Here is a 22895-nt window from a genome sequence, read left to right on the forward strand (position 1 = left end):
ATCCATACTTGATTGTTTTTTCTTGTGTCTTACTAGCTCCCACGCTGAGGCTACTGAGAACTTGCCAGTGCCAAGAGCTAGTGTTAAGTACTCTCCTTAAGCAGGATATTTCTGGGTTTTTACTCCATTGGGTAAATGACTACAGAGGCGTCCCATTTTTGTGAGGCGTCTCATTTTTGTTCAGTTATCGTGCCAGAATGATATATTTCCCTTTCCGGGAATCCATACTATTTTTTCCTCAACTTTGAGCTGTAAGTCACAGAGGGCTCTCCTGCTGTGTCTGTCCTGAATTATGCACACCCCTATATGTCGACCTGATTCTTTTTCATGGATTGAACATGTAAAATATATTTATATTCTTGTTTTCTGTGTGGCAGTGATATTTGAGCTCTAAAACCTCTATCTACTGTGATACCATATTGAAATGAATGACTCTCATCTAAGAGAGAGCACACTCAAAATAAATTATTATATGTGTTAACATTAACAGAGGCACTTTTCAAATGTCTCATCACCTTGCCAACTGCGAGAACGTGGGAGGGCAATTTCCATTGTTCCTTGACAAAACCCAAACGTTATTCCAACTAATCATACAAAAAACAGAACACATAGAACACTAGCAATCATCAAACACAAGATCTAGCCACACATGGTACTGGAAATTCACATTCCTTCATTGATATAAACAAGTGAAAGTATAATTCCACGAATCTCCAACAAGAGAAAACTAAACAGGAGAAATCAAAATTAGACATTAGGGTCAATGAGTTCTCCATTCAAGAACTCTCTGTAAGCAGCAACTGGCCAGCTAAAACCTCTCCAGACGAGCCTGTTAGCCAAAGGAACATCAATGATGATTTCCTTCATTGTTGGTTTCTTTTCATCCCTTACTGCAATCAAGTAGCTCCTTCCAACCCACCCGATCCAACCAGCAATGTACAAAAAGAGGATGCCAGGTGTGATGAACTCTCCCCAATGCCTTTGGTCTCCACTCACTATCAAATGTGGCAGTCCATCTGATCCACACAATAGTCCTTGTTTTCCATAGTTGTCAAACCTGCAAACCCAATTTTATGCTTGGAATAAGTACCAATTTATAGCTTATATATAAAAGTTTCGGCTCTCTCAAACATGGACTCATGTATCAAGGGTTATGTTTCCTAGTCTATGTCGAAGACTAATGCAAGGACATGTTGAAAATGTGTTACAGATTTAGTTGTTCTTCTTTCATAAGCAAATGTACTTGGTGCTTTCATATGTAAAAAATGCTTTTAGCTCTTTCTCTGCTCCCATAGGGACAGACGTGAGAAGGTTCTAAAGATGGTCTCGTTATCCATACTTCTGGTCGGGTCAAATGGAGGATTAGCTGACTCGGATTTTCATGAGCTTTTGTCAGGTTCTAGAGTGCCTACCAAGGGTGCTAACGCATATCCCGGAGGTGTATTTGTAAAAAAGAAAATACATTTTTATATGTTGATACTCTTTAATTTTAAGCTTCTTATGTCATCATAACTATAAAATGTACTTACATGTTTAAGACCTCAATTCTGAGAATACTCCTTTTATGTGCAGAAAGTCCCTTTTTTTCCCAAAAAAGAAGGGGAATTTTCTTACACAATCAAATGCTTCCATATAAGTGTAAGAAAAGGATTAATAGAAAATGATTGCCCACGCAAGGAAAATTTAGCAAATATTAAGAAAAAAGGACCATTCAAGATTCCTGAAAAATTTTGAAGAACGAGGAAACCAAGACAAACCTGCGCTTGGTTTTCTCAACAGTGGCCTTAATAGCAAGTGCAGGAGCACTATCAGGTGCATAGAGTTTTAGAGAACTCTCAAGCTTCTTGATTGATTGCTTCTCTCGCTTAGCAAACTGCTTTGAATCCTTGCAAGGTGTGAGCCCAGAGATGTCAGCAGAAGCAGGAAGCACAGGTGCTGACAACAGAACAGAAGACAAAGCAAGTGCTGCTGAGAATGCCTTTAAAGAAGAAGAACTTTCCTCTGTTGAATTCGAAGGGGCTTGGTTTGAAGAGCACACTATGGTTGAAGTTCTTGGTTTTGTGCTAAACTGAGAGCTAGCCTTAGATGTTGCAATGGGTTTTGAAAGATTTGAAGGAATAGTGAGAGACATGGTGTTCTCTATTTTCCAAGAAACTGGTAGAAAAATAGAGAGGAAGAAGAAGGAGATTTGGAGTGTGGAGAGTAAAGGTATGGTTTTTAGAATTTGTGTAAGAAAGGATTCGTGAAGAGGGGAGAGGATAAGGAGTTGAAGGGGAGCTTAGGTGGAGGGATCTGATTGGATAATTGAGTCGGATTTTGTTAGATTTAGAGATTCTCTGAAACGTTATCTGAGATACAGGAAGAGTAAGAACCAGGGATAACAGATACAGATACGCCTCTTTTCGTGTGGACTCCACATATTTGGAATTTCTTTTGCAAGGAAAAATTTGGAACCTGTTTTAGTGAAAACTCTTGAATGGGGAATTTGAGAATTGGAAATTACAAAGAGAAGAATTAAAATTCCGAGTCAGAAATTACAATGAATTGGGAAGAATAAAGGAAACATATGACACCTGACAACATCTTTTTGCCCCTTGCGTGGTCTGAAGATAAAACAAGTGATTGGAACATTGATAGCTCCTTCTTAATCTTTTTAAGAAAAAGAACTTTAATTTTATGCTCAGTAGTAACTCTTTAACTCTAATATTCCACGTGACATGTTTAAGACCATAAGATTTAAGGACATTTTGCCACAGTCATAAGATTCAAAAGTATTATTTACTTTGTTAAACTCTATAACTTCCCATGAAACAGAGGGAGAAGTATATTGTTCAATGAGGTATGCACAAGTAATGGAAAAGCAAAAAGCAAACTTTGAAAAGTAAATCTTACTTAAAACAAAACTGTCCGACATATGCATTTATATTGTTTGAAGGTTTGACTAATTAGCAATAATTTTTCAGCCAGAAGTAATAAAGGCACGTTGTTAAAAGAAAGGAAGGTCAGCAGACAAGCGGTTACCTCTAACATACTATTACAATCTGTAGAGATGGCAAACTAAAAGAATCTCATTTGCAAATGATCCAGCTATGGAGAACTAAGAGAGAAAAAAACAAATGGAACAAAAGTACCAAAGAAAGTATAGTAGTCAAATGCCACAGAATTTTATCACTAGAAGAGTGTTGTTGTGGCATTTCCTATCACACTGAGAACAAATGAGGTTAGAAATGTTTACTAAGATTTGGGAGTTAAGTTGCATGTCTTGTTGGGGCGCGGAACTTGTTCTACACGATTATTAACAAGACTTAGGTTCTGTGACTTTGAGATCATGTTGACCATAGATGGAGTTTCATAGCCGAGAGCTCCACTATTGCTAGAGCTACCACCTTGCAGTATTATTTGTGTTGTTGTGTCTCCTCTAGTTGTGGCTCTTTGCCAAGAATGTGAGCTCAAACCCGAGAGGACATACGCTCTTCCTGTTTGTTCATAGCGTTCCCTGCTTGCCATCCTGTCTCTGATTTCAGTCAGTTCAGTGTCAAGCCAGCTACAAAGAGCATCACCTGCTTGGGCAGATACAGAAGACAGAAGAGAGGCTCTTCTGTTAGCTAGCACGGCTTGAGCACCCTCAAGATTTCCCATTTCTGCCATCTGTTGTGCCTCTGCAATGGCTTCTGCTACTGCCAGCCTGTTTATCTGCCTATCAACCTCGCGACTTATTACAGCATCTGTAGGAGACAGCACAGGCGGCCGACGTATCTCAACTGTCTCACCCTCTACGCTGACCATTTCTTCGGATGAGTTATTCTTGTAACTACATGTAATTTGCAACAGAGATGTCTTTGTTGCACTTTCATTAATTTCAGCCGAGGGAACAGACAAGTAGACGAGGAATTCTTTTTCCTCATCTGCATAGAGGTTCCCAATGTTTATTACACCTTGCTTTCCGTGTTCAGATATTTCACTTGCATATCTTCCTGACGGAATGGATCCAATATCCACTCCATGAGATGCTGACCTAACAGTAAGCTTTAGTTCCTGGGCTACCACACTGAGTAGACCACCAATACACATTGCAAAGGCATCTTGAATAGTTCCAACAGTCTCAATGAATGAAAATGTACCACCTGATGCATCTGAGATAGCATGCATAGCAGAGGAATCATGGTCTACACCAAACCCAAACGTATGTACATGGAAAGTTGGCAGCTGGTCTGCTGCTAGTGCTTCTCTATTGCGAGGACAAATGGCAGAAGGCAATAGATTCAGAAAGTCGGGACCTGAGGTTGCATTTGAGGATCTGCGGTCCTGATGACTCCGCCGTTGGTTGGCATTATCCCCGTTATAAGTGTCTCTCCCATCTGACAAGAGAACAATGCTTGCAACTGGGTTCCTTTCGCGTCTTTCTTCAAGAACTCGAACCCCCTTCTTTAGTCCTTCCACAATATTCGTCCCACCATTTGCTGAAATGGCATTGACAGCCTGTGCAGCCTCTCTACGCCCTTGCTCTGTCATCCTTCGCAAGAGAAAGTTTCTTTGAGCTCCCGATGAAAAGGTAACAATAGCTAGACGGTCAGAAGGCCCCAAGTTATCTATGACAAAACAAACGGCTTGCTTCAGGAGAGTCAATTTTGATCCAGCCATGCTGCCACTAATATCTAGAACTGTGACCAGGTCAATAGGTGCGCGCTCTCTCTGCCGAGCATTGTCAGCAAGTGGGGGTGCCCTTACTCCAACAAGTACAGCAAATCTTGACAGAGTATTAGAAGCAGCAACTGCAGAATATTCTGGAAAAGCTTTCAAGACTACGCTCCCTGGATGAACATTGGAAGGGGAGGAGGTCTGATCCACAGTGATGCTGGGAAGAGGTTCATCATCAGAGAAGTGAAGGGGCTCAGGAAGGGGCAGAGACACGGGTGGTGGAACACGAGGAATATTGTCAAGGTAATTATCTTCAAGGGGAGAGACACGAGTCCGCCCTGCATTATTAATGTTTGCATCAGTACTGAAGGATGACATGAGAGGAATCTCTTTCCATTTGCATCTGCAGATGGGGCAGAGGTAGTTTCCATGCTTAACACTGTTGGCAATGCAGCTGAAGTGAAATGAGTGGGAGCATTCAGCAGTGAATATGGCCTGACCATTTCCTGGTTTCATACTCCCAAGGCAAATAGCACATGTTCTCTGCAATCAAAATAAAATAACGTGGCAAGTTACAATTAGAATATTGTAATCAGTCAATAAATATATACATGCTCAATGAGCAATACATAATCACAGGTCCCTAGTCACTACTCATTTAACTTAACAAAAATGATGACGCTGTAGGTATATCCACTCAACCAAACAATTGAAAGAAGCAGTAAATTTCAAAATTCTGTGGACATTTCGAACAGCAGGTTCTCCGAAGCACGGAAATTTGAATCTATAAAATGGTATACATGAAACAACGGCAAAGAAAAGCTAAGTTAAAGCAGATAATAGTGAACTTGCATCTAAGGGTGTGATGTTGCGGTCAAGTGGGAAAGCTCTAAGAGACTAGAGTTCGAATCTTAGTTGCGATAAAAACACTCGATGATTTCTTATCATCTTTCATAGTCTTGGTGTGCAAAGTTACCAAATACTTGTGTTAGCGGAAGGCAGTAAGTATGCAGTAAATTAATCAAGGTGCTGGCACACTGGCCGAACTAAACCATTATCCAGAAAAAGGGAAATAGAGAATTTCTTATTTAAAAAACTAAAGAAGTTACAAGCAATCATGTAAAGACATAAGTGCTTACTTGCAACCTTTGCTACCAGTGCGATGTTCATGGTTAGAACAGTAAACCTGCTTCAACCATGCATTCACAGAAAATATTTATAATAGTAAAAGATTTTCCAGAGCCATTGGGCTTTTTATGGGAAACAGATGAGCCACTCGCACACGGTTACCGACTGTATATATCATTTCAAGTCACAAAAACGAGAACATGGACTTCATTGACCAACTTAAGTGATTGTTAGAATAGGCTTTTGGAATTATTGGTTATGGGAGTGCTAAACTTTAAGAAAATTGACCAAAATAACGTCAATTGTGTAAACACTATGGACTTTTGAGTAAATATACATGAGGTCATCTAGTGAAAATTTACCAAACAAATTACTGATAAAAATTAAATATTAATCCTACGCATTTAGCCAAAAAAAATTTTTTTAGAAGAAAATTGTAACCATAGCTTAGTTGCATGGAATTCATCAACTCTTGGTTAAAAAAAAAAAAAAAAAAAAAAACAAATTGCTGGTGTAAAGGAACAACTGATGACTTGCTAGGAATCATCATTTCATGATGTAAATAAATCAGATAACTATGGGTGTGTTTGGTACGAAGGAAAACATTTTCTGGAAAATGTTTTCCACTTTTCCCATGTTTGGTTAGTCAAAATGTCTTGGAAAATATTTTCTCTAGGAAAACAAGTTTCTTAAAAATGAGGAAAATGACTTCCCTAATAAAAATAGGGAAAACAAGTCCATAAGTGATATTTCAAGTTTATTGTCTCCTCCCCACCCACCCAACGCCTCCAACTCCCACCCACTTATCATCCCACCCCCATTACCCCCGAACACCCACTCCCGACCCATCCCACCCTATAGTATTTTGGTAGATTACATATAAATGCTCTTAGGATAATATTTTCTTGCTTACATACCAAACATTAGAAAATAGGTAAGAAACCCACTTGTTTTCCAAGAAAACATTTTCTAGGAAAAATGGAAAACATTTTCCTGCGTACCAAACACACTCTATGTCTTGGTCTTAAGTTACTTAAAGTCAGGTTGTAATGATAACAATCTGCAAATAATATTGCGCAGTGTTAGGTTGAGTTCTTTGAGCAAAGAACTATCAATAAATTGTATCACGTGGTGCATTAAAATGCCGACCCCGCCAAGTCCTTATGGAGTACATGAACACTATTCTGGTTGCTAAGAATAGGTCCTAATAAAGACGTTTGCTAGTCCAAAAACAATGAATGAGTAAACTAGAAACCAGTTCAAAATTTATTAAAAACCAACATACTAGTCCAGGTCACAATTGTCCAGTGTAAAAGGAATTAGAACAGCTCCTAATCTCATTCTTTAACATGAAACTTGTTTTACTAGGTTCAGAAAAAGTACTAATACTGCTGCATTTCGTCGAAAACTAATATCATACTCCCGCCGTCCAAATTTATGTGACACTCTCTTTTTCAGTCATGTCCCAAGAAGAATGGTCACATATCTATATTTAGTAACAATTTAAATTTAACTTTTCATTTTACCCTTGATGTGAAATATAGCCCAGACAAGTATCTATAACTTATTTATGGATTTCATTCTTAAACTTTGTGGTCAGTGAATCACCTTTACATAAATTGGGACGAGGGAGCAAAGTCAATTATTGTGTAGGGAAATAATCTTTTTATAGGTAGCAAAGTCAATTATTGTTACGTCTAAGCTATTGCCAATTATAATACTAGATTTCAGAACAGGTCCAATTTTATCCAACCCCTTAATAAGACATGGAAACACACATAGCTGGCGTAAGAAGTTGTCAATAAGATCTTATTAACCAACAATAAAAGATCCCCAATTTGTCAAAAGCTGAATTCATCATAATTCCCAGCTACCCCATAAATAATCCACCTCTAATGTAAAATTTCAAAAAAGAAGAGAGAAATATAATCACAAAATAAAATTAGTACTCTCTCGGTTCCATTTTATACATGGGTGTTTGACTGGCACAGAATTTAAGAAGGAAAACTTCTGAAATTTGTGGTCCAAAATAAGTCATAGTAGTTGTGTGATTATAAATCATTTTAAAGATAAAATGATACTCCTTCGGTTCAAAAAGAGTGTCCACTTAGTCATTTCAGACATCTCTTAAGAAAATACTAATTTCTAAGCAAAAATAGTTAATTTAACTAAATTATCCCTAATTAAATAAAAATTGGAATTTGGTGAATTAAGATGAACACTTTTTTTGAACCGGATGGAGTAAATTCGAAGTTAAATTAAAACTAATTATAGAAATCCGTTTGGGAGAAAAAGAGTGTCACATGGATGGGAGTAAAAGTGTTAAACAATTTGATTTGTTTAAAGTGAAAGGACAATCATTAGGTAAAAAGAAGAAGATTTGTACCTTAAATAATAGTGGTTGTACACTAGCATTATTTTAACAGTAAAAAGAAGAGATTTCACAAAGTCAAAACTTAGAGAAATCCTGCACGGAAAGCCAAGAAAGGTCAACTTTTTCTGCTTTCAACTCTTTCGACGATACAAAATAACCTTTTTGACCTCTACAAAAAGGGCGTTGATAACAAAGCAAAGGGCAGTATAGTAAATCACCCAATGCATTCGTCATCCAAAAACCTTGTAAAGCTGGATTTTCCCATTGTTTATTTATTCACTGATTCTGATCTAGCCAAACAAACGTGATAAAATTTAAAAAACTAAATTTCCACTTTTACCCTTACTCAGATCCCCAAATAACGTTAAGTAGCCGTAAATATCGCAAAATCATGAAAGGCAGTTTTGTCCAGAAAAATTCTCCTTTCATATTCCATTTATGGCAAAGAACATTTTTCTGCTCACCTTTCGCTATGGTTAAAAAAAACCAGCTGTCATCACCGATAATAACCGACTTCCGATAACAATCAAATACACCGGCGACAAAAATAACCGACAAACACACAAAAATAAAGAAAAAAAGGACGAGAATTTTCATTTTTTAAAATGTAAATATGACTATAGATATAGTGTTAAGGTTTGCGTACACTCTATCTTCCTCAGACCTCGCCTGGTGGGACTATACGGGATTTGTTGTTGTTGTTATAAGGTAAAAATAAAGAAAAAGGAGAAGAATATTATAATTATAAAAGAGAACGGACCTTAGAGGATCGGGTGGCGCTACTGAAGCTTCTAGAGAAACGGGAGAAAGTGGAGGAAGATGAAGCGGCGGAGGGCGGCCGAGATTTGGAATCGGAGGAAGGAGGAGATTTTGGTGGTTGTCTAAACGACAGCGTTTTCTGGAGTTTGCTCCATGTTCCTGACATTTTTGGAATTGATTGATGTTAGGGTTTGGGTTTGTTTGTGTATGAATGAACGTGAATTGTTAGAGAAGAAGAAGAGAGAAAGAAATACTAGAAAAAAAGAGGAGTTTTGGATTTGAGAATAGTAAATAGAATTTTCTTCTTTTAAATGTGGGATTGAAAAGACAGGTATGATATGGCTGAGTATGTCTGATTAGAGAGAGAGAGAGAGAGAGATCAAAGAGAGGAGTTAGAATTTGAGAATATTAAAAGACTTAATTAACACATAGCTAGTCTTTAGAATGTTTCATTTAGACACTCGAATTAAGTTATATTATAATTAGACAACTTAAATTCTAATAAAGTGATTAAATTGGAAGACATTTTCATTTCAAATTTGTAATTTTTGTGTATTTTTTCATTTGTCTAATAAGTAATTAAGTTAGTCACATAAAATATGTCATCTCCTTCAACTGTGATTTTACGACTTATTGAGACGAACGCGTATAAGTAAAGGACATAACGCATTTATGTGATTAACTTAACTAAATAATAGACAAATGAAACACACGTAAAAAATATTTTAAAATTGAACTATAAGTGTCTAATTGAAACACATTATTAGAAGTTGGGTTATTTAATTAGAACATGAAATAGTTCGAGCGTAAAAGATGAAATATTCTGGCAACTACATGTATGTATTGAGCCATAATGAAAAGAATTTTCCCTTTTAATTATTTGAATAGACAAGTATGATACGGCGGTGCATCTGATTTGATTGTAATTAATTTTTCTCTCTCTTTCGATTTTTGGTTCCAAAAACGGAAGGTCTTTTCGTTTGAGCTAGATAGTGTGGGTGGGAGAATAAACTTTAAAACTGCACGTTATTAAGTGACTACCATTTTCAGTAATAAATGTAACAAAAAAAGGTAAAGAGAGGGAAGAGGGGAATAATTTCGGGGAGAGCTTTAATTTCGTTTACTGTTGTAATATCTTCATCTTTTAGATATTCAGATCCTCATAGTTGACTTTTGGTGTAATTTACAATTGTGGCCACTCACTTTTAATTTATTGTGTCATTTCAGTACCAGCCATTCAACAAATTTAGCATATATTTAAATAAAATAAGTAATCTAATCAAACTTATCCTAGCATACATGAAACATGAGTATTTAAAATATGCTCGCAGATGGACCAAAAGTACAAACTCGCCCAGTTGAACGTTATATATTCCTGGTCAGGTACTATTATAGTTTATAAGCATTATGCAGATCATCATGACCCTTTGGTTTTATATATCACACGGTCCTCGTTTCTTAGAGTAACAAGTTTAGATGGATCCCTCAATTAGATGCTTTATACAACCTAAATGCTTATGGTGCTGTTGATCGTATTAATAACAGCAAAGGTGGAATTGGAATATTCATCAGATATCAAAATGGAAAATGGATAATGGTTATGATAAAATTCTTAACCAAGTTAATATTCTCACAACCCAGCTATTTGAGGAGTTGTTCACGAGAGAATAAAACAGTGAATAGTATTTGCTAGAGTTATGAAGATGATTAAGGAAACATAAGAAAAATGTTATAGAGTATTGAGTTGGGAAGTTAGCAAATTTCAGTTAACTTGATTGATTTGAATGTTCATAACATTAACACTAACCTAGGAAAGTAGAGTAGGGACTTTGAAAGCCTCTTAGGAATTAGTAGGAGCATATGGTTTAATTTTGACCAGTACATATTAGTCCGTCGTCCGTTTCAATTTGTTTGTTTTAGTTACTATTTGGACAGTCAAAGAATAGTTTCTTTTTCCATAATTTTTTCAAAACCTTAGCTTCTACATATGTTGAATTGTTAACATCGTGACTTATAGTATTTTTACGTAGTTTTTAAATATGTAAATTTTATTTCGAAAAAAAATTAAAGATTTAATGTCCGAATTCATACTAAACATTAGTTAGTTTGACCCTCGTACTCCGAATCAAGCAAAACAAAGTGAAACAAAGGGAGTATAAGACTAAAGACAACGTTGAAGATAAAATGGCTTGTTATCAGTATTGTAAAAAATAGTCATAAGTTCAAAGGATACATATGTGTAAAACTATATGGAGTGATGTCCAGTTTGTTGTTTGAAGTAAAGGAGTATATTATACATAGTGTAATATTTTTTACACTAACAAGTCACTGTACAAATTTCATATTTTAATGGAGCTTATCCGTACATATTCATAAGCTGACCTGTTAGTGTAAAGAATTATTTGCACTAACAATTTATACTGTATAATTTAAACTCCAAAAGAAAACATGATAAACGAAAATCACAAGGTAAGGCCAATTTAGAATATGCAACACCAAAACTTCCCAAAGGTAAAATCTCAAATTAGTGGTTTCGTTCCTTTGACGACATTATAGGGGTTGATTGGTGAACATAGAAACCCAAATATACTGCGCCTATTTTCTAGCTTTCAATTTCTTACCTATCAACCCCTGAAATATATATATATATATATATATATATATATATATATATATATATATATATATATATATATCCTTTAATATAAGCCCTAAATATTACTAGTAGCAAAATTCCTACTGTTTCTAGAGCCTAAAAATCATGTACAGCCAGAAGGAGTTTGCTGTCCATAAAAGCTCATATTTGCATTGGAACAAGTTGCAGTTGTGGCCTCTTGGCCATTGAAAATTAAGTCTAAACCCCTTAGCTCAATCCCTTGGCATGGCACACTTTTGCTGCAATTAAGAGAAACTGCCACTTTTGAAGCTGCAATTCCTCTTATGTTAATGAATTTAACATTTGAAATCTCCACTTGTGAGTTACCCTGTGGAAAAATATAATTAAAGTAGAAGAATTGAAAAAAAAGAGCATTAGAAACTATAACACGCTAAAAAGGTTTATTCACTTTTCTTAACCTGACTTCAAAAGAGTCATAAGTTTTGACCACTAGATATACAGTAAGTATACCATCAAAACTTTGTATAACGGCATCGTTCATCCAGATATTTTTTGCTTATAGAGAAATATTGTTACAGGAAACATATAATATAATATAATATAACATGAAAAATCAATTAATACCACCATATTCTTTTTTTTTTTTTGGTCGAAAAGGAAAATTTTATTCCAACGAATTGGAAATATTTACACCTCATGCTCATTGGACTCTAGAGACAAGGTCTTACTAAGTTATAGACATTTCTGTGGCTATAAATCATCTCATTCAGGGTAAATGAGAAGTTTAAAGTTAAATTATTTCTAAATTTAAAATTGTATATCATTCTTTTCTGGACAAACTTCAAAAAAAAAAAAAAAAAAACTATGCCACTTAAAATAAGGAGAGGAAAAAAATTAGAGAGTAATGAAAACATCAAAAATTTCTAAGTGACTACCCCTTGGTATGAAATAAAAGTTATTTACCTCTTTACTACAAGATGAGTGAGGACAATATTGTTGATCAATGATGATAGGATTTTCAGCATATTGCACATTAATATCTTCAAAAGTGACATTGAAAACTTTGCTAGGAGGTGAAGGCGCCCAACTCTTTATCCTTGCTCCATTTGTAGTCCTCACAATGGTACAATTCTTCACTATAACTCCATTAACATCACCTTCATCTTGGTACTTCCCTAAACTTCCAATGCTAATTCCATGACCAGGGCCGCAATGGACCTCGGAAATGTTAATATTCGAACTACCGGGGCCAATAGAAATGCAATCATCTCCGGTCGAAATTTTCAGGTTGTTAGCAGAGATATCGTTGGAGTTACTATATGAATCGTCAAGATTTGGGCTATCGCCTGGTCTTTGTTATTGTCACGTCCTGAAAATGTACTCCCTGGCTATTACCAATCTGGAAGTGGAAGAACTTGCTGTTGATTGAAATTATGTCTTGTATTAAGGCATTGCTCACGTCGTTGAATTTTATAGACTGTTTACAAGATAGAGGGCATAAAATCTTGTTAGTCAATAATATTGTTCACTAACAACCATTATATGAAAATGTTGTCGCACTGCTTATGCAATACTATCTTCTTTTAAGCAATGATTGTCTAGGTACCATGTACTCTAGACAAATCAAGACAAGTAATATAATTTTTATCGAAAAATTAGTCAATAATTTGATACTCCTGTTTTGAAAAGAACGAGAAGAATTCGGAGGAGGAGTGTAAAGCCTTCGAATTTTTTACATTCATTTCTCAATATTTTAAAATAAAATTGACATAATTAGACACTACATAAAACTACTACTATTAGTTTCAACTTTTTATAATTAGAAATATTCAAAAGATGTATGAAAAGGTTGTGGCTGAAGAAAAAAATCATTTGACTGTCCAAATAATAATAGTGTCACGTAAAGTAAAAAACGAAGATATTATGAACATATTGCCCTCAAAACTACTGAAAAGGATATTTATTTGTTTGTTAATTTTATGTGCTTCCACTGAATATTACATTCAAATCTATACAATTCCAAAATTAAGATACGTTCGGCAAGCGGAAGACTGTCGCTTTGTTTCGGCAAGTTATTTTTTTTCCCCTTTTTATATTTAGTTACGATTTCCTTTGTCTTTTTTCCTAAGAAAAATAAACCACTAAAAGGAAAGAAAATATTACTCCCTCGGTCCCGTTTTATACGAATGTGTTTGATTTGGCACGAAGTTTAAGAAATAAAGAAAAGTTTTGAAACTTGTGATCTAAAACAAATCATAGAAATTTATGTGGCGAAAAATTATTTCATTAAAGATAAAAAGGTAAATCTAAAGTTAATTTTTACTAAATATAAAAATATGTCATTCTTTTTGTAAATAACTAAAAAGGAAAGAATATCATATAAATTGAGACGGTTAGAGTACTGTGATGCAGTAAGAAATACTTTACCACGGGAGGATTCTTGTTGTTGGCTTTACTTGTAAGGGACCATGCAGAAGGGCCTTGGCCATCTAAAGAACCTTTTCCATTAATAGTCAGCCCATTAATATGCTGAAATAATATCCAGAATTCATCTCTGCTTTCACCAGAGGGAGCTCTCAAAACTCCATTAATGTTAAAAATAGTTTGGCCATTGCATGGGCCATTAAATGTCACTGTATTCAACAAGAAAGTCCCTGTTGGAATAAAGATTGTGCCTCCTTCCTTGATTTGACACGTTTGGTTCCATGCCTTCAAAAAGGCCTACATGCACAATAAGAAACATAAAGACTTGTGTTTAATGCGTGCAATAATCTTAGAAAACGTAACTTAATTAGTGTATATATGTATGCATAATCGCATATACTCAGTATATAATCTGTATATGTGATATATCAGTTAAAAGAAGTAATTACTCCATAAATCCTGAGGGCAATTTGGGTAAGATCCCCTTTTTGAGAATATTCACACTCAGTGACTTAGCCGGAATTTTTACTAAGAGAAATTAAAATATAAAGAAATAAATACACCAAGAAGTCAAAGAGATTCAACATATAGTATATATACATTTACAAAGTTACTTTTCTACATGATGTAATTATCCAGTAAAGCGGTGTCAATTACTCCCTTTGTACAAGGGTGGCTCCGCTACTATTCACACTACCAGTATATTGTAACATGTTGTAACACGTTCTTTGTCTTATTTTCTAAGTTATACTAATCTCATTCATACGAGCTATATATATTGTGATTTTACCTGGCTACTATCAGTCTTCCCATCTGGAAAGGCACCAAAATCTTGAACATTGAACACAGCACCTTTACCATGAACTTGAGAACTCTTAACTATTATCAAGAAAAGGACAAAGAAAGATAGGAAATGGAAGAAGAAATGGGAAGGAGTCATGTTTGTGTAGTTGATTTTGTACTCTCTTTCAATCCTTGTGGAAAATGAAAGTTTACGTTGGGGTATTTATTTAGTCAAACATAGGCGAAAATGGAAATGAGACAAATCAAATCCATTTTTTAGCATGATCAAGATCTATCAAATTATAAGAAAGCATCCCGTCTTCCACTTGATAATATGTATTTAAGTTATAAGAATCAACGTAAAGATTGTCACATTATACTGTAGTGTAAAAAGTGATAACTTAAGTTGTATATATTTGAGTTATTACTATTTCAAGAAGTTACCAATTAATACTAATTATATGTATTTACTTGTAATTATTTTATAAAGTAACCTAGTTATAGAGATATAAAATAAATTTTACTTTGTCAACACATACAACCTAAACTCTAATAAGATAATTTATCCTCTGAAATTCACTATATCGGGTTGCTCTCCTATGGTTCTTAATTATTTACTGAATTAGGCTAAATAATGCACGTACTAAGTAAGTCCTTTAATTTTTATTATATAAAAATTCTAAATCATTTAGTAAACCACAATAATATTACTCGTAATTAACACGTTGATATTTTTGCACTCAGTATTTGAATTTTGCTATTACAATTGCTTAGTATATAACTATATACAGTAACTATATATTCCATTATTTACAAGAGATGGAACATATGATTTCCAATAGACCTTTTTATGGCATACTATTGAAGTATATGATACAGATTGCTTTACCTTTTTTTCTTCTTTTAAATTCTTTCGTTCTTGTTATCAAAGACTAATTCATTGATGAGAATCTTATTATTGATTGGATTAGTTTTCTTAAGTAGGCAAAGACTGCTCACAAAACATTACCCAAGATTGAAGGATAATTGATTATTTTTTACCCATTTTGTTTGAAGAGCATTAATCGATATTAGTTTCTATTTGACGAGATGGTGTCAAAATTATGACTCTATATATGTTGAGCGTCAAATTTAGTGATTCATGGATGAATATTTGTGGAAGCTGTATTATATATAAATTGAAATTCACAAGGTCCTCTTCCAAGATGAAATAAGTAGACCATACACTACAAACAAAAACCAAAAATTTGTTATGAAATTTGTGGCTAATATATGCTAAAATAGTCCTAGCTAATAAGTTTGTTAATCTCTCATTAAATAAAATTAGCGAACAGATTTTTGCTAAATTTTTTTCTGGTCTACGAATGTATAAGCATCAAGCTCCATATCACTAAATGTGCTTAGTGTAAAATGATAGTGAGGAAATCAAAATTATGGAAAAAGTAATACTACCTCTGTTTCAATTTATGTGAACCTACTCCTATTTGGGGAGTCTACGAGGTGGCTCTTTGACCGTGTTTTCTTAATTATTTGGATTATAAATTATCATGACTTATATTACTTTTTATGTAATTTTTAAATATATAAATTTTATTTTTACAAACTTGAAAAATCAATATCGAAATTTACGCCAACCCTAGTACTCCGAAAAGGTACACATAACGGAGGGAGTAGGATTTACTGCAGATACGAAGGCAAATTTCATACTCGATTCATACAACTTATTTACCAAAATGATCAAAGTCTCCAATCGGTAATTGACAGTACAAGCTTCACATAAGTATTAACTGACAACGCCAGTAAAGGAAAAATAAAAATAAAAACTAAAAAAATATCATCGCACTCTCTCTGCACAATTATAAGATCAAACCCAGAGTGTAAAATACGGCATTCTTCTATTCATAGAAAGCTCCATGTCCATAATGGTTAAGTCTTTCCAGCTAATTCAAGAAAAAAATTTACATAATTTTTAAATATGTAAACTTTATTTTTAAAAAAATTAAAAATTTAATGTTCGAATTTACACTAAATATTAGTTAGTTTGATCCTTGTACTTCAAATCAAGCAAAACAAAGTGAAACAAAGGGAGTATAAGACTAAAGACAACATTGAAGATAAATGGCTTTTTATCAATATTGTAAAAATTAGTCATAAGTTCAAAGGATATATATGTGTAAAACTATATAGAGTGATGTCCAGTCTGTTCTTTGAAGTAAAGGAGTAGAACTATAAAAGGATTATATTATATATAGAGTAATATTTTTTACACTAACAAGTCACCATATAAATTTCATATTTTAATGGAGTTGATCCGTATAGATTCATAAGTTGACCTGTTAGTGTAAAGAATTATTTACACTAACAATTTATACTGTATAATTTAAACTCCAAAAGAGAACATGATAAACGAAAATCACAAGATAAGTTCAATTTAAAATATGGAACTCCAAAACTTCCCAAAGGTAAAATTTCAAATTAATGGTTTCGTTCCTTTGACGACATTATAACTAATTGAAGGGGTTGATTGGTGGACATAGAACCCCAAATATACTGCGCCTATTTTCTAGTTCTCTCTTATATGCTCTCAATTTCTTACCTATCAACCCCTGAAATATATATATCCTTTAATATAAGCCCTAAATATTCCTAATGGCAAAATTCCTACTGTTTCTAGAGCCTAAAAATCATGTACAGCCAGAAGGAGTTTGCTGTCCATAAAAGCTCATATTTGCATTGGAACAAGTTGCAGTTGTGGCCTCTTGGCCATTGAAAATTAAGTCTAAACCCCTTAGCTCAATCCCTTGGCATGGCACACTTTTGCTGCAATTCAGAGAAACTGCCACTTTTGAAGCTGAAATTCCTCTTATGTCAATGAATTTAACATTTGAAATCTCCACTTGTGAGTTACCCTGCGGAAAAATATAATTAACGTAGAAGAATTGAAAAAAAAAAAAAAAAAAAAAAAAGAGCATTAGAAACTATAACACGTTAAAAAGGTTTATTCACTTTTCTTAACCTGACTTCAAAAGAGTCATAAGTTTTGACCACTAGATATACAGTAAGTATACCATCAAAACTTTGTATAACGGCATCGTTCATCTAGATATTTTTTGTTTATAGATAAATATTGCTACAGAAAACATATAATATAATATAATATAACATGAAAAATCAATTAATACCACCATATTCTATTTTTTTTTTTTGGGGTCGAAATGGAAAATTCTATTCAACAAGCTGGAAATATTTACACCCCATGCTCATTAGACTCTAGAGACAAGGTCTCACTAAGTTATAGACATTTGTGTGGTTATAAATCATCTCATTAAGGGTAAGTGAAAAGTTTAAAGTTAAATTATTTCTAAATTTAAAACCGTATATCACTCTTTTCTGGACAAACTAAAAAAAAAAAAAAAAAAAAAAAAAAAAATTGTGCCACTTAAAATAAGGAGAGGAAAAAATTAGAGAGTAATGAAAACATCAAAATTTTCAAGTGACTACCCCTTGGTATGAAATAAAAGTTATTTACCTCTTTATTACAAGATGAGCGAGGACAATATTGTTGATCAATGATGATAGGATTTTCAGCATATTCCACATTAATATCTTCAAAAGTGACATTGAAAACTTTGCTAGGAGGTGAAGGTGCCCAACTCTTTATTCTTGCTCCATTTGTAGTCCTCACAATGGTACAATTCCTCACTACAACTCCATTAACATCACCTTCATCTTGGTACTTCCCTAAACTTCCAATGCTAATTCCATGACCAGGGCCACAATAGACCTCGGAAATGTTAATATTCGAACTACCGGGGCCAATAGAAATGCAATCATCTCCGGTTGAAATTTTCAGGTTGTTAGCGGATATATCATTGGAGTTGCCCATATGAATCCCGTCAGTATTTGGGCTATCGCCGGGTGCTGTTATTGTCACGTCCTGAAAGTGGACCCCCTGGCTATTACCAATCTGGAAGTGGAAGAACTTGCTGTTGATTGAAGTTATGTCTTGTATTAAGACATTGCTCACGTCGTTGAATTTTATAGACTGTTTACAAGATAGAGGACATAAAATCTTGTTAGTCAATAATATTGTTCACTAAAAACCATTATATGAAAATGTTGTCGCACTGCTTATGCCATACTATCTTCTTTTAAGCAATGATTGTCTAGGTACCATGTACTCTAGACAAATCAAGACAAGTAACATAATTTTAATCGAAAAATTAGTCAATAATTTGATACTCCTGTTTTGAAAAGAACGAGAAGAATTCGGAGTAGGAGTGTAAAGCCTTCTAATTTTTTACATTCATTTCTCAATATTTTAAAATAAAATTGACATAATTAGACACTACATAAAACTACTACTATTAGTTTCAACTTTTTATAATTAGAAATATTCAAAAGATGTATGAAAAGGTCGTGGCTGAAGAAAAAAATTATTTGACTGTCCAAATAATAATAGTGTCACGTAAAGTGAAAAACGAAGATATTATGCACATATTGCCCTCAAAACTACTTAAAAGGATATTTATTTGTTTGTTAATTTTATGTGCTTCCATTGAATATTACATTCAAATCCATACAATTCCAAAATTAAGATACGTTCGGCAAGCGGAAGACTGTCGCTTTGTTTCGGCAAGTAATTTTTTTTTCCCTTTTTATATTTAGTTACGATTTCCTTGTCTTTTTTCCTAAGAAAAATAAACCACTAAAAGGAAAGAAAATATTACTCCCTCCATCCCGTTTTATATGAATGTGTTTGATTTGGCACGAAGTTTAAGAAATAAAGGAAAATTTTGAAACTTGTGATCTAAAACAAATCATAGAAATTTGTGTGGCTAAAAATTATTTCATTAAAGATAAAAGGTAAATCTAAAGTTAATTTTTACTAAATATAAAAACATGTTATTCTTTTTGTAACTAACTAAAAAAGAAAGAATATCATATAAATTGAGACGGTCGGAGTACTGTGATGCAGTAAGAAATACTTTACCACGGGAGGATTCTTGTTGTTGGCTTTACTTGTAAGGGACCATGCAGAAGGGCCTTGGCCATCTAAAGAACCTTTTCCATTAATAGTCAGCCCATTAATATGCTGAAATAATATCCAGAATTCATCTCTGCTTTCACCAGAGGGAGCTCTCAAAACACCATTAATGTTAAAAATAGTTTGGCCATTGCATGGGCCATTAAATGTCACTGTATTCAACAAGAAAGTCCCTGTTGGAATAAAGATTGTGCCTCCTTCCTTGCTTTGACAGGTTTGGTTCCATGCCTTCAAAAAGGCCTACATGCAACACAATAAGAAACATAAAGACTTGAGTGTATAATATGTGCATAATCGCATATAATCTGTATATGTGATATATCAGTTAAAAGTAGTAATTAGTAAATCCGGACGGCAATTTGGGTAAGATCCCATTTTTAGAATATTCACACTCAATGACTTAACCGGGATTTTTACTAAGAAAAGTCAAAATATAAAGAAATAAATACACCAAGAAGTCAAAGAGATTCAATATATAGTACATATATATTTAAAAAGTTTCTTTTCTACATAATGTAATTATTCAAGAAGCGGTGCAATTACTCCCTTTGTACAAGGGCGGCTCTGCTACTATTCACCCTATGAGTATATTGTAACATGTTGTAGCACGTTACTGTCTTATTTTCTAAGTTATACTAATCTCATTCATACGAGCTATATATATTGTGATTTTACCTGGCTACTATGAGTCTTCCCATCTGGAAAGGCACCAAAATCTTGAACATTGAACACAGCACCTTTACCATGAACTTGAGAACTCTTAACTATTATCAAGAAAAGGACAAAGAAAGATAGGAAATGGAAGAAGAAATGGGAAGAAGTCATGTTTGTGTAGCTGATTTTGTACTCTCTTTCAATCCTTGTGGAAAATGAAAGTTTACGTTGGGCTATTTATTTAGTCAGACATAGGCGAAAATGGAAATGAGACAAATCAAATCCATTTTTAGCATGACCAAGATCTATCAAATTATAAGAAAGCATCCCGTCTTCCATTTGATAATATGTATTTAAGTTATTAGAATCAACGTAAAGTTGTCACATTATACTGTAGTTTAAAAAGTGATAACTTAAGTTGTATATATTTGAGTTATTACCATTTCAAGAAGTTACCATTTATACTAATTATGTGTATTTACTTGTAATTATTTTATAAAGTAACCTAGTTATAGAGATATAAAATAAATTTTACTTTGTCAATACATACAACCTAAACTCTAATAAAATAATTTATCCTCTGAAATTCACTATATCGGGTTGCTCTACGTACTGTGGTTCTTAATTAATTACTGAATTAGGCTAAATAATGCACGTACTAATTAAGCCCTTTTTATTATATAAAATTCTAAATTATTTAGTAAACCACAATAATATTACTTGTTATTAACACGTTGATAATTTTGCACTCAGTATTTGATTTTTGTTATTACAATTGCTTAGTATATAACTATTTACAGTAACTATATATTCCATTATTTACAAGAGATGGAACATATGATTTCCAGTAGACCTTTTTATGGTATACTATTGAAGTATATGATACAGATTGCTTTACCTTTTTTTCTTATTTTAAATTATTTCGTTATTCTTGTTATCAAAGCTTAATTCATTGATGAGAATCTTATAACTGATTGGATTAGTTTTCTTAAATAGGCAAAGACTGCTTACAAAACATTACCCAAGATTGAAGGATAATTGATTTTATTACCCATTTTGTTTGAAGAGCATTAATCGATATTAGTTTCTATTTGACGAGATGGTACCAAAATTATGACTCTATATATGTTGAGCGTCAAATTTAGTGATTCATGGATGAACATTTGTGGAAGCTGTATTATAAATTGAAATTCACAAGATCCTCTTCCAAGATGAAATAAGTATACGACACACTACAAACATAAACCAAAAATTAGGTATGAAATTTGTGGTTAAATAGTCCTAGCTAATAAGTTTGTTAATAATCTCTCATTAAATAAAATTAGCGAACAGATTTTTGCTATTTTTTTTTCTAGTCTACGAATGTATATGTATCAAGCTCCATATCACTAAGTGTGCTTACTGTAAAATGATAGTGAGGAAATCAAAATTATGGAAAAATAAATACTCCTTCTGTTTCAATTTATGTGAACCTATTCCTATTTGAGGAGTCTACGAGGTGTCTCTTTGACCGTATTTTTCTTACATTTTTTTTAAAAATTATTTGAATTATAAATTATCATGACTTAGAGTACTTTTTACGTAGATTCAAACTATATAAATTTTATTTTTACAAACTTAAAAAATCAATCTCGAAATTTATGTCAACCCTAGTACTCCGAAAAGGTACCCATAAATTGAAACGGAAGGAGTAGGATTTACAGCAGATACGAAGGCAAATTTCATACTCGATTCATACAACTTCTTTACCAAAATGATCAAACATACTCCAATCGGTAATTGACAGTACAACTTCACATAAGTATTAATTGACAACGCCAGTAAAGAAAAAAAAAGAACTAAAAAAAATCATCTCACACTCTCTGCACAATCATAAAATCAAACCCAGAATATAAAATACGGCACTCCATGTACACAATGGTAGTGTCTTTCCAGCTAATTCAAGAAAGCGCCATGTCTTGAACTTTTACACATTGGAAGTATTATCTTGCTTGAAATTATGAGTTGTAGGAAAAGTAGCAGTAACACAAGTACCAGGTGGTGGGGTAGGTACTCCAAAGACTTGGGGATTGTTTCTTAAATCTTGTCTACCTTTAGCTCTTCCAAAGAAAAAACATCCAAATCCAATAAGAATTGTGAAGAGTATAAATGGAAGAGAAATAACCACTACCATACCCATATCTCTCTTCTTTTATTTGTTTGCTTTTGTGGAGTTTGGTAGTGAGGGAGTATATAATGGAGGAATGATATGTAGATTTTGCCTATGGAAGATTCAATTGTGTAGAATTTGATATTATAAAGGGTGGAGGAATTGGGTTCTAACGGTAGGCTTAACGTTCTAGTTTTCAACGGATACTTTTTGTTTGGTTGGCCACTTCATTTTTCTGAAAAGAAAATGGAATATATGTCCCACATTGGCGGGCTATAAGGGACATTTGGTCTCTTTTTATAATTTTGGCAGTAATTCTCAC

At 33.6% G+C, this 22895-nt stretch overlaps 5 protein-coding genes across 6 annotated transcripts; all 5 read right to left on the reverse strand.

Annotated features, from left to right (window-relative positions):
* Positions 1 to 653: 653 nt before the first annotated feature.
* On the reverse strand, positions 654 to 2224 carry LOC132041375 (photosystem I reaction center subunit III, chloroplastic-like). The gene is made up of 2 exons (XM_059432089.1): positions 1758 to 2224; positions 654 to 1057 (listed from the first exon to the last, which is right to left on the reverse strand). The coding sequence occupies exons 1-2, from the start codon at positions 2129 to 2131 to the stop codon at positions 748 to 750; spliced, it is 684 nt and encodes a 227-aa protein (XP_059288072.1). The 5' UTR covers positions 2132 to 2224; the 3' UTR covers positions 654 to 747.
* On the reverse strand, positions 2020 to 9234 carry LOC132041345 (E3 ubiquitin-protein ligase WAV3-like). 2 transcript variants are annotated; one of them, XM_059432078.1, is made up of 2 exons: positions 8901 to 9234; positions 2020 to 5181 (listed from the first exon to the last, which is right to left on the reverse strand). In XM_059432078.1, exons 1-2 carry the CDS (start codon positions 9063 to 9065, stop codon positions 3235 to 3237), a joined length of 2112 nt encoding a protein of 703 aa, XP_059288061.1. In that variant the 5' UTR covers positions 9066 to 9234; the 3' UTR covers positions 2020 to 3234. The 2 variants fall into 2 exon arrangements, with proteins under 2 accessions (XP_059288061.1, XP_059288063.1); XM_059432080.1 differs by lacking the exon at positions 8901 to 9234 and adding an exon at positions 5778 to 6182.
* Positions 9235 to 11658: 2424 nt separating this feature from the next.
* Positions 11659 to 18609, reverse strand: LOC132047665 (exopolygalacturonase-like). Its single transcript, XM_059438678.1, has 6 exons — positions 18253 to 18609; positions 17416 to 17632; positions 14731 to 14819; positions 13973 to 14237; positions 12480 to 12862; positions 11659 to 11883 (listed from the first exon to the last, which is right to left on the reverse strand). The coding sequence occupies exons 1-6, from the start codon at positions 18607 to 18609 to the stop codon at positions 11659 to 11661; spliced, it is 1536 nt and encodes a 511-aa protein (XP_059294661.1).
* Positions 18610 to 18682: 73 nt separating this feature from the next.
* On the reverse strand, positions 18683 to 20595 carry LOC132047666 (exopolygalacturonase-like). Its single transcript, XM_059438680.1, has 3 exons — positions 20446 to 20595; positions 19717 to 20010; positions 18683 to 18709 (listed from the first exon to the last, which is right to left on the reverse strand). Exons 1-3 carry the CDS (start codon positions 20593 to 20595, stop codon positions 18683 to 18685), a joined length of 471 nt encoding a protein of 156 aa, XP_059294663.1.
* Positions 20596 to 22143: 1548 nt separating this feature from the next.
* LOC132048138 (uncharacterized) lies at positions 22144 to 22699 on the reverse strand. Its single transcript, XM_059439061.1, has one exon. It carries the CDS (start codon positions 22601 to 22603, stop codon positions 22391 to 22393), a length of 213 nt encoding a protein of 70 aa, XP_059295044.1. The 5' UTR covers positions 22604 to 22699; the 3' UTR covers positions 22144 to 22390.
* Between the last annotated feature and the right edge of the window lie 196 nt (positions 22700 to 22895).

The sequence above is a fragment of the Lycium ferocissimum genome, chromosome 2, assembly GCF_029784015.1.
Source record: "Lycium ferocissimum isolate CSIRO_LF1 chromosome 2, AGI_CSIRO_Lferr_CH_V1, whole genome shotgun sequence".
NCBI classification, from domain to species: domain Eukaryota; kingdom Viridiplantae; phylum Streptophyta; class Magnoliopsida; order Solanales; family Solanaceae; genus Lycium; species Lycium ferocissimum.

Excerpts from the sequence above, each read along its gene's own strand:
- LOC132047666 (XM_059438680.1), bottom strand. The coding sequence starts at position 20,595 with ATGACTTCTTCCCATTTCTTCTTCCATTTCCTATCTTTCTTTGTCCTT. Across the intron at positions 20,011-20,445 it reads GGAAGACTCATAGTAGCCAG|GCCTTTTTGAAGGCATGGAA; the intron begins GTAAAATCACAA and ends TGTTGCATGTAG. Across the intron at positions 18,710-19,716 it reads ACAACAAGAATCCTCCCGTG|CAAGTTCTTCCACTTCCAGA; the intron begins GTAAAGTATTTC and ends TTCAATCAACAG.
- LOC132048138 (XM_059439061.1), bottom strand. The coding sequence starts at position 22,603 with ATGGGTATGGTAGTGGTTATTTCTCTTCCATTTATACTCTTCACAATT.
- LOC132047665 (XM_059438678.1), bottom strand. The coding sequence starts at position 18,609 with ATGGGCAACTCCAATGATATATCCGCTAACAACCTGAAAATTTCAACC. Across the intron at positions 14,238-14,730 it reads GGAAGACTGATAGTAGCCAG|GCCTTTTTGAAGGCATGGAA; the intron begins GTAAAATCACAA and ends TTGTGCATGTAG. Across the intron at positions 12,863-13,972 it reads TTCTGCATGGTCCCTTACAA|GCGATAGCCCAAATCTTGAC; the intron begins GTAAAGCCAACA and ends AACAAAGACCAG.
- LOC132041375 (XM_059432089.1), bottom strand. The coding sequence starts at position 2,131 with ATGTCTCTCACTATTCCTTCAAATCTTTCAAAACCCATTGCAACATCT. Across the intron at positions 1,058-1,757 it reads GTTGAGAAAACCAAGCGCAG|GTTTGACAACTATGGAAAAC; the intron begins GTTTGTCTTGGT and ends TTGGGTTTGCAG.
- LOC132041345 (XM_059432078.1), bottom strand. The coding sequence starts at position 9,065 with ATGTCAGGAACATGGAGCAAACTCCAGAAAACGCTGTCGTTTAGACAA. Across the intron at positions 5,182-8,900 it reads GCGCCACCCGATCCTCTAAG|AGAACATGTGCTATTTGCCT; the intron begins GTCCGTTCTCTT and ends TTTTGATTGCAG.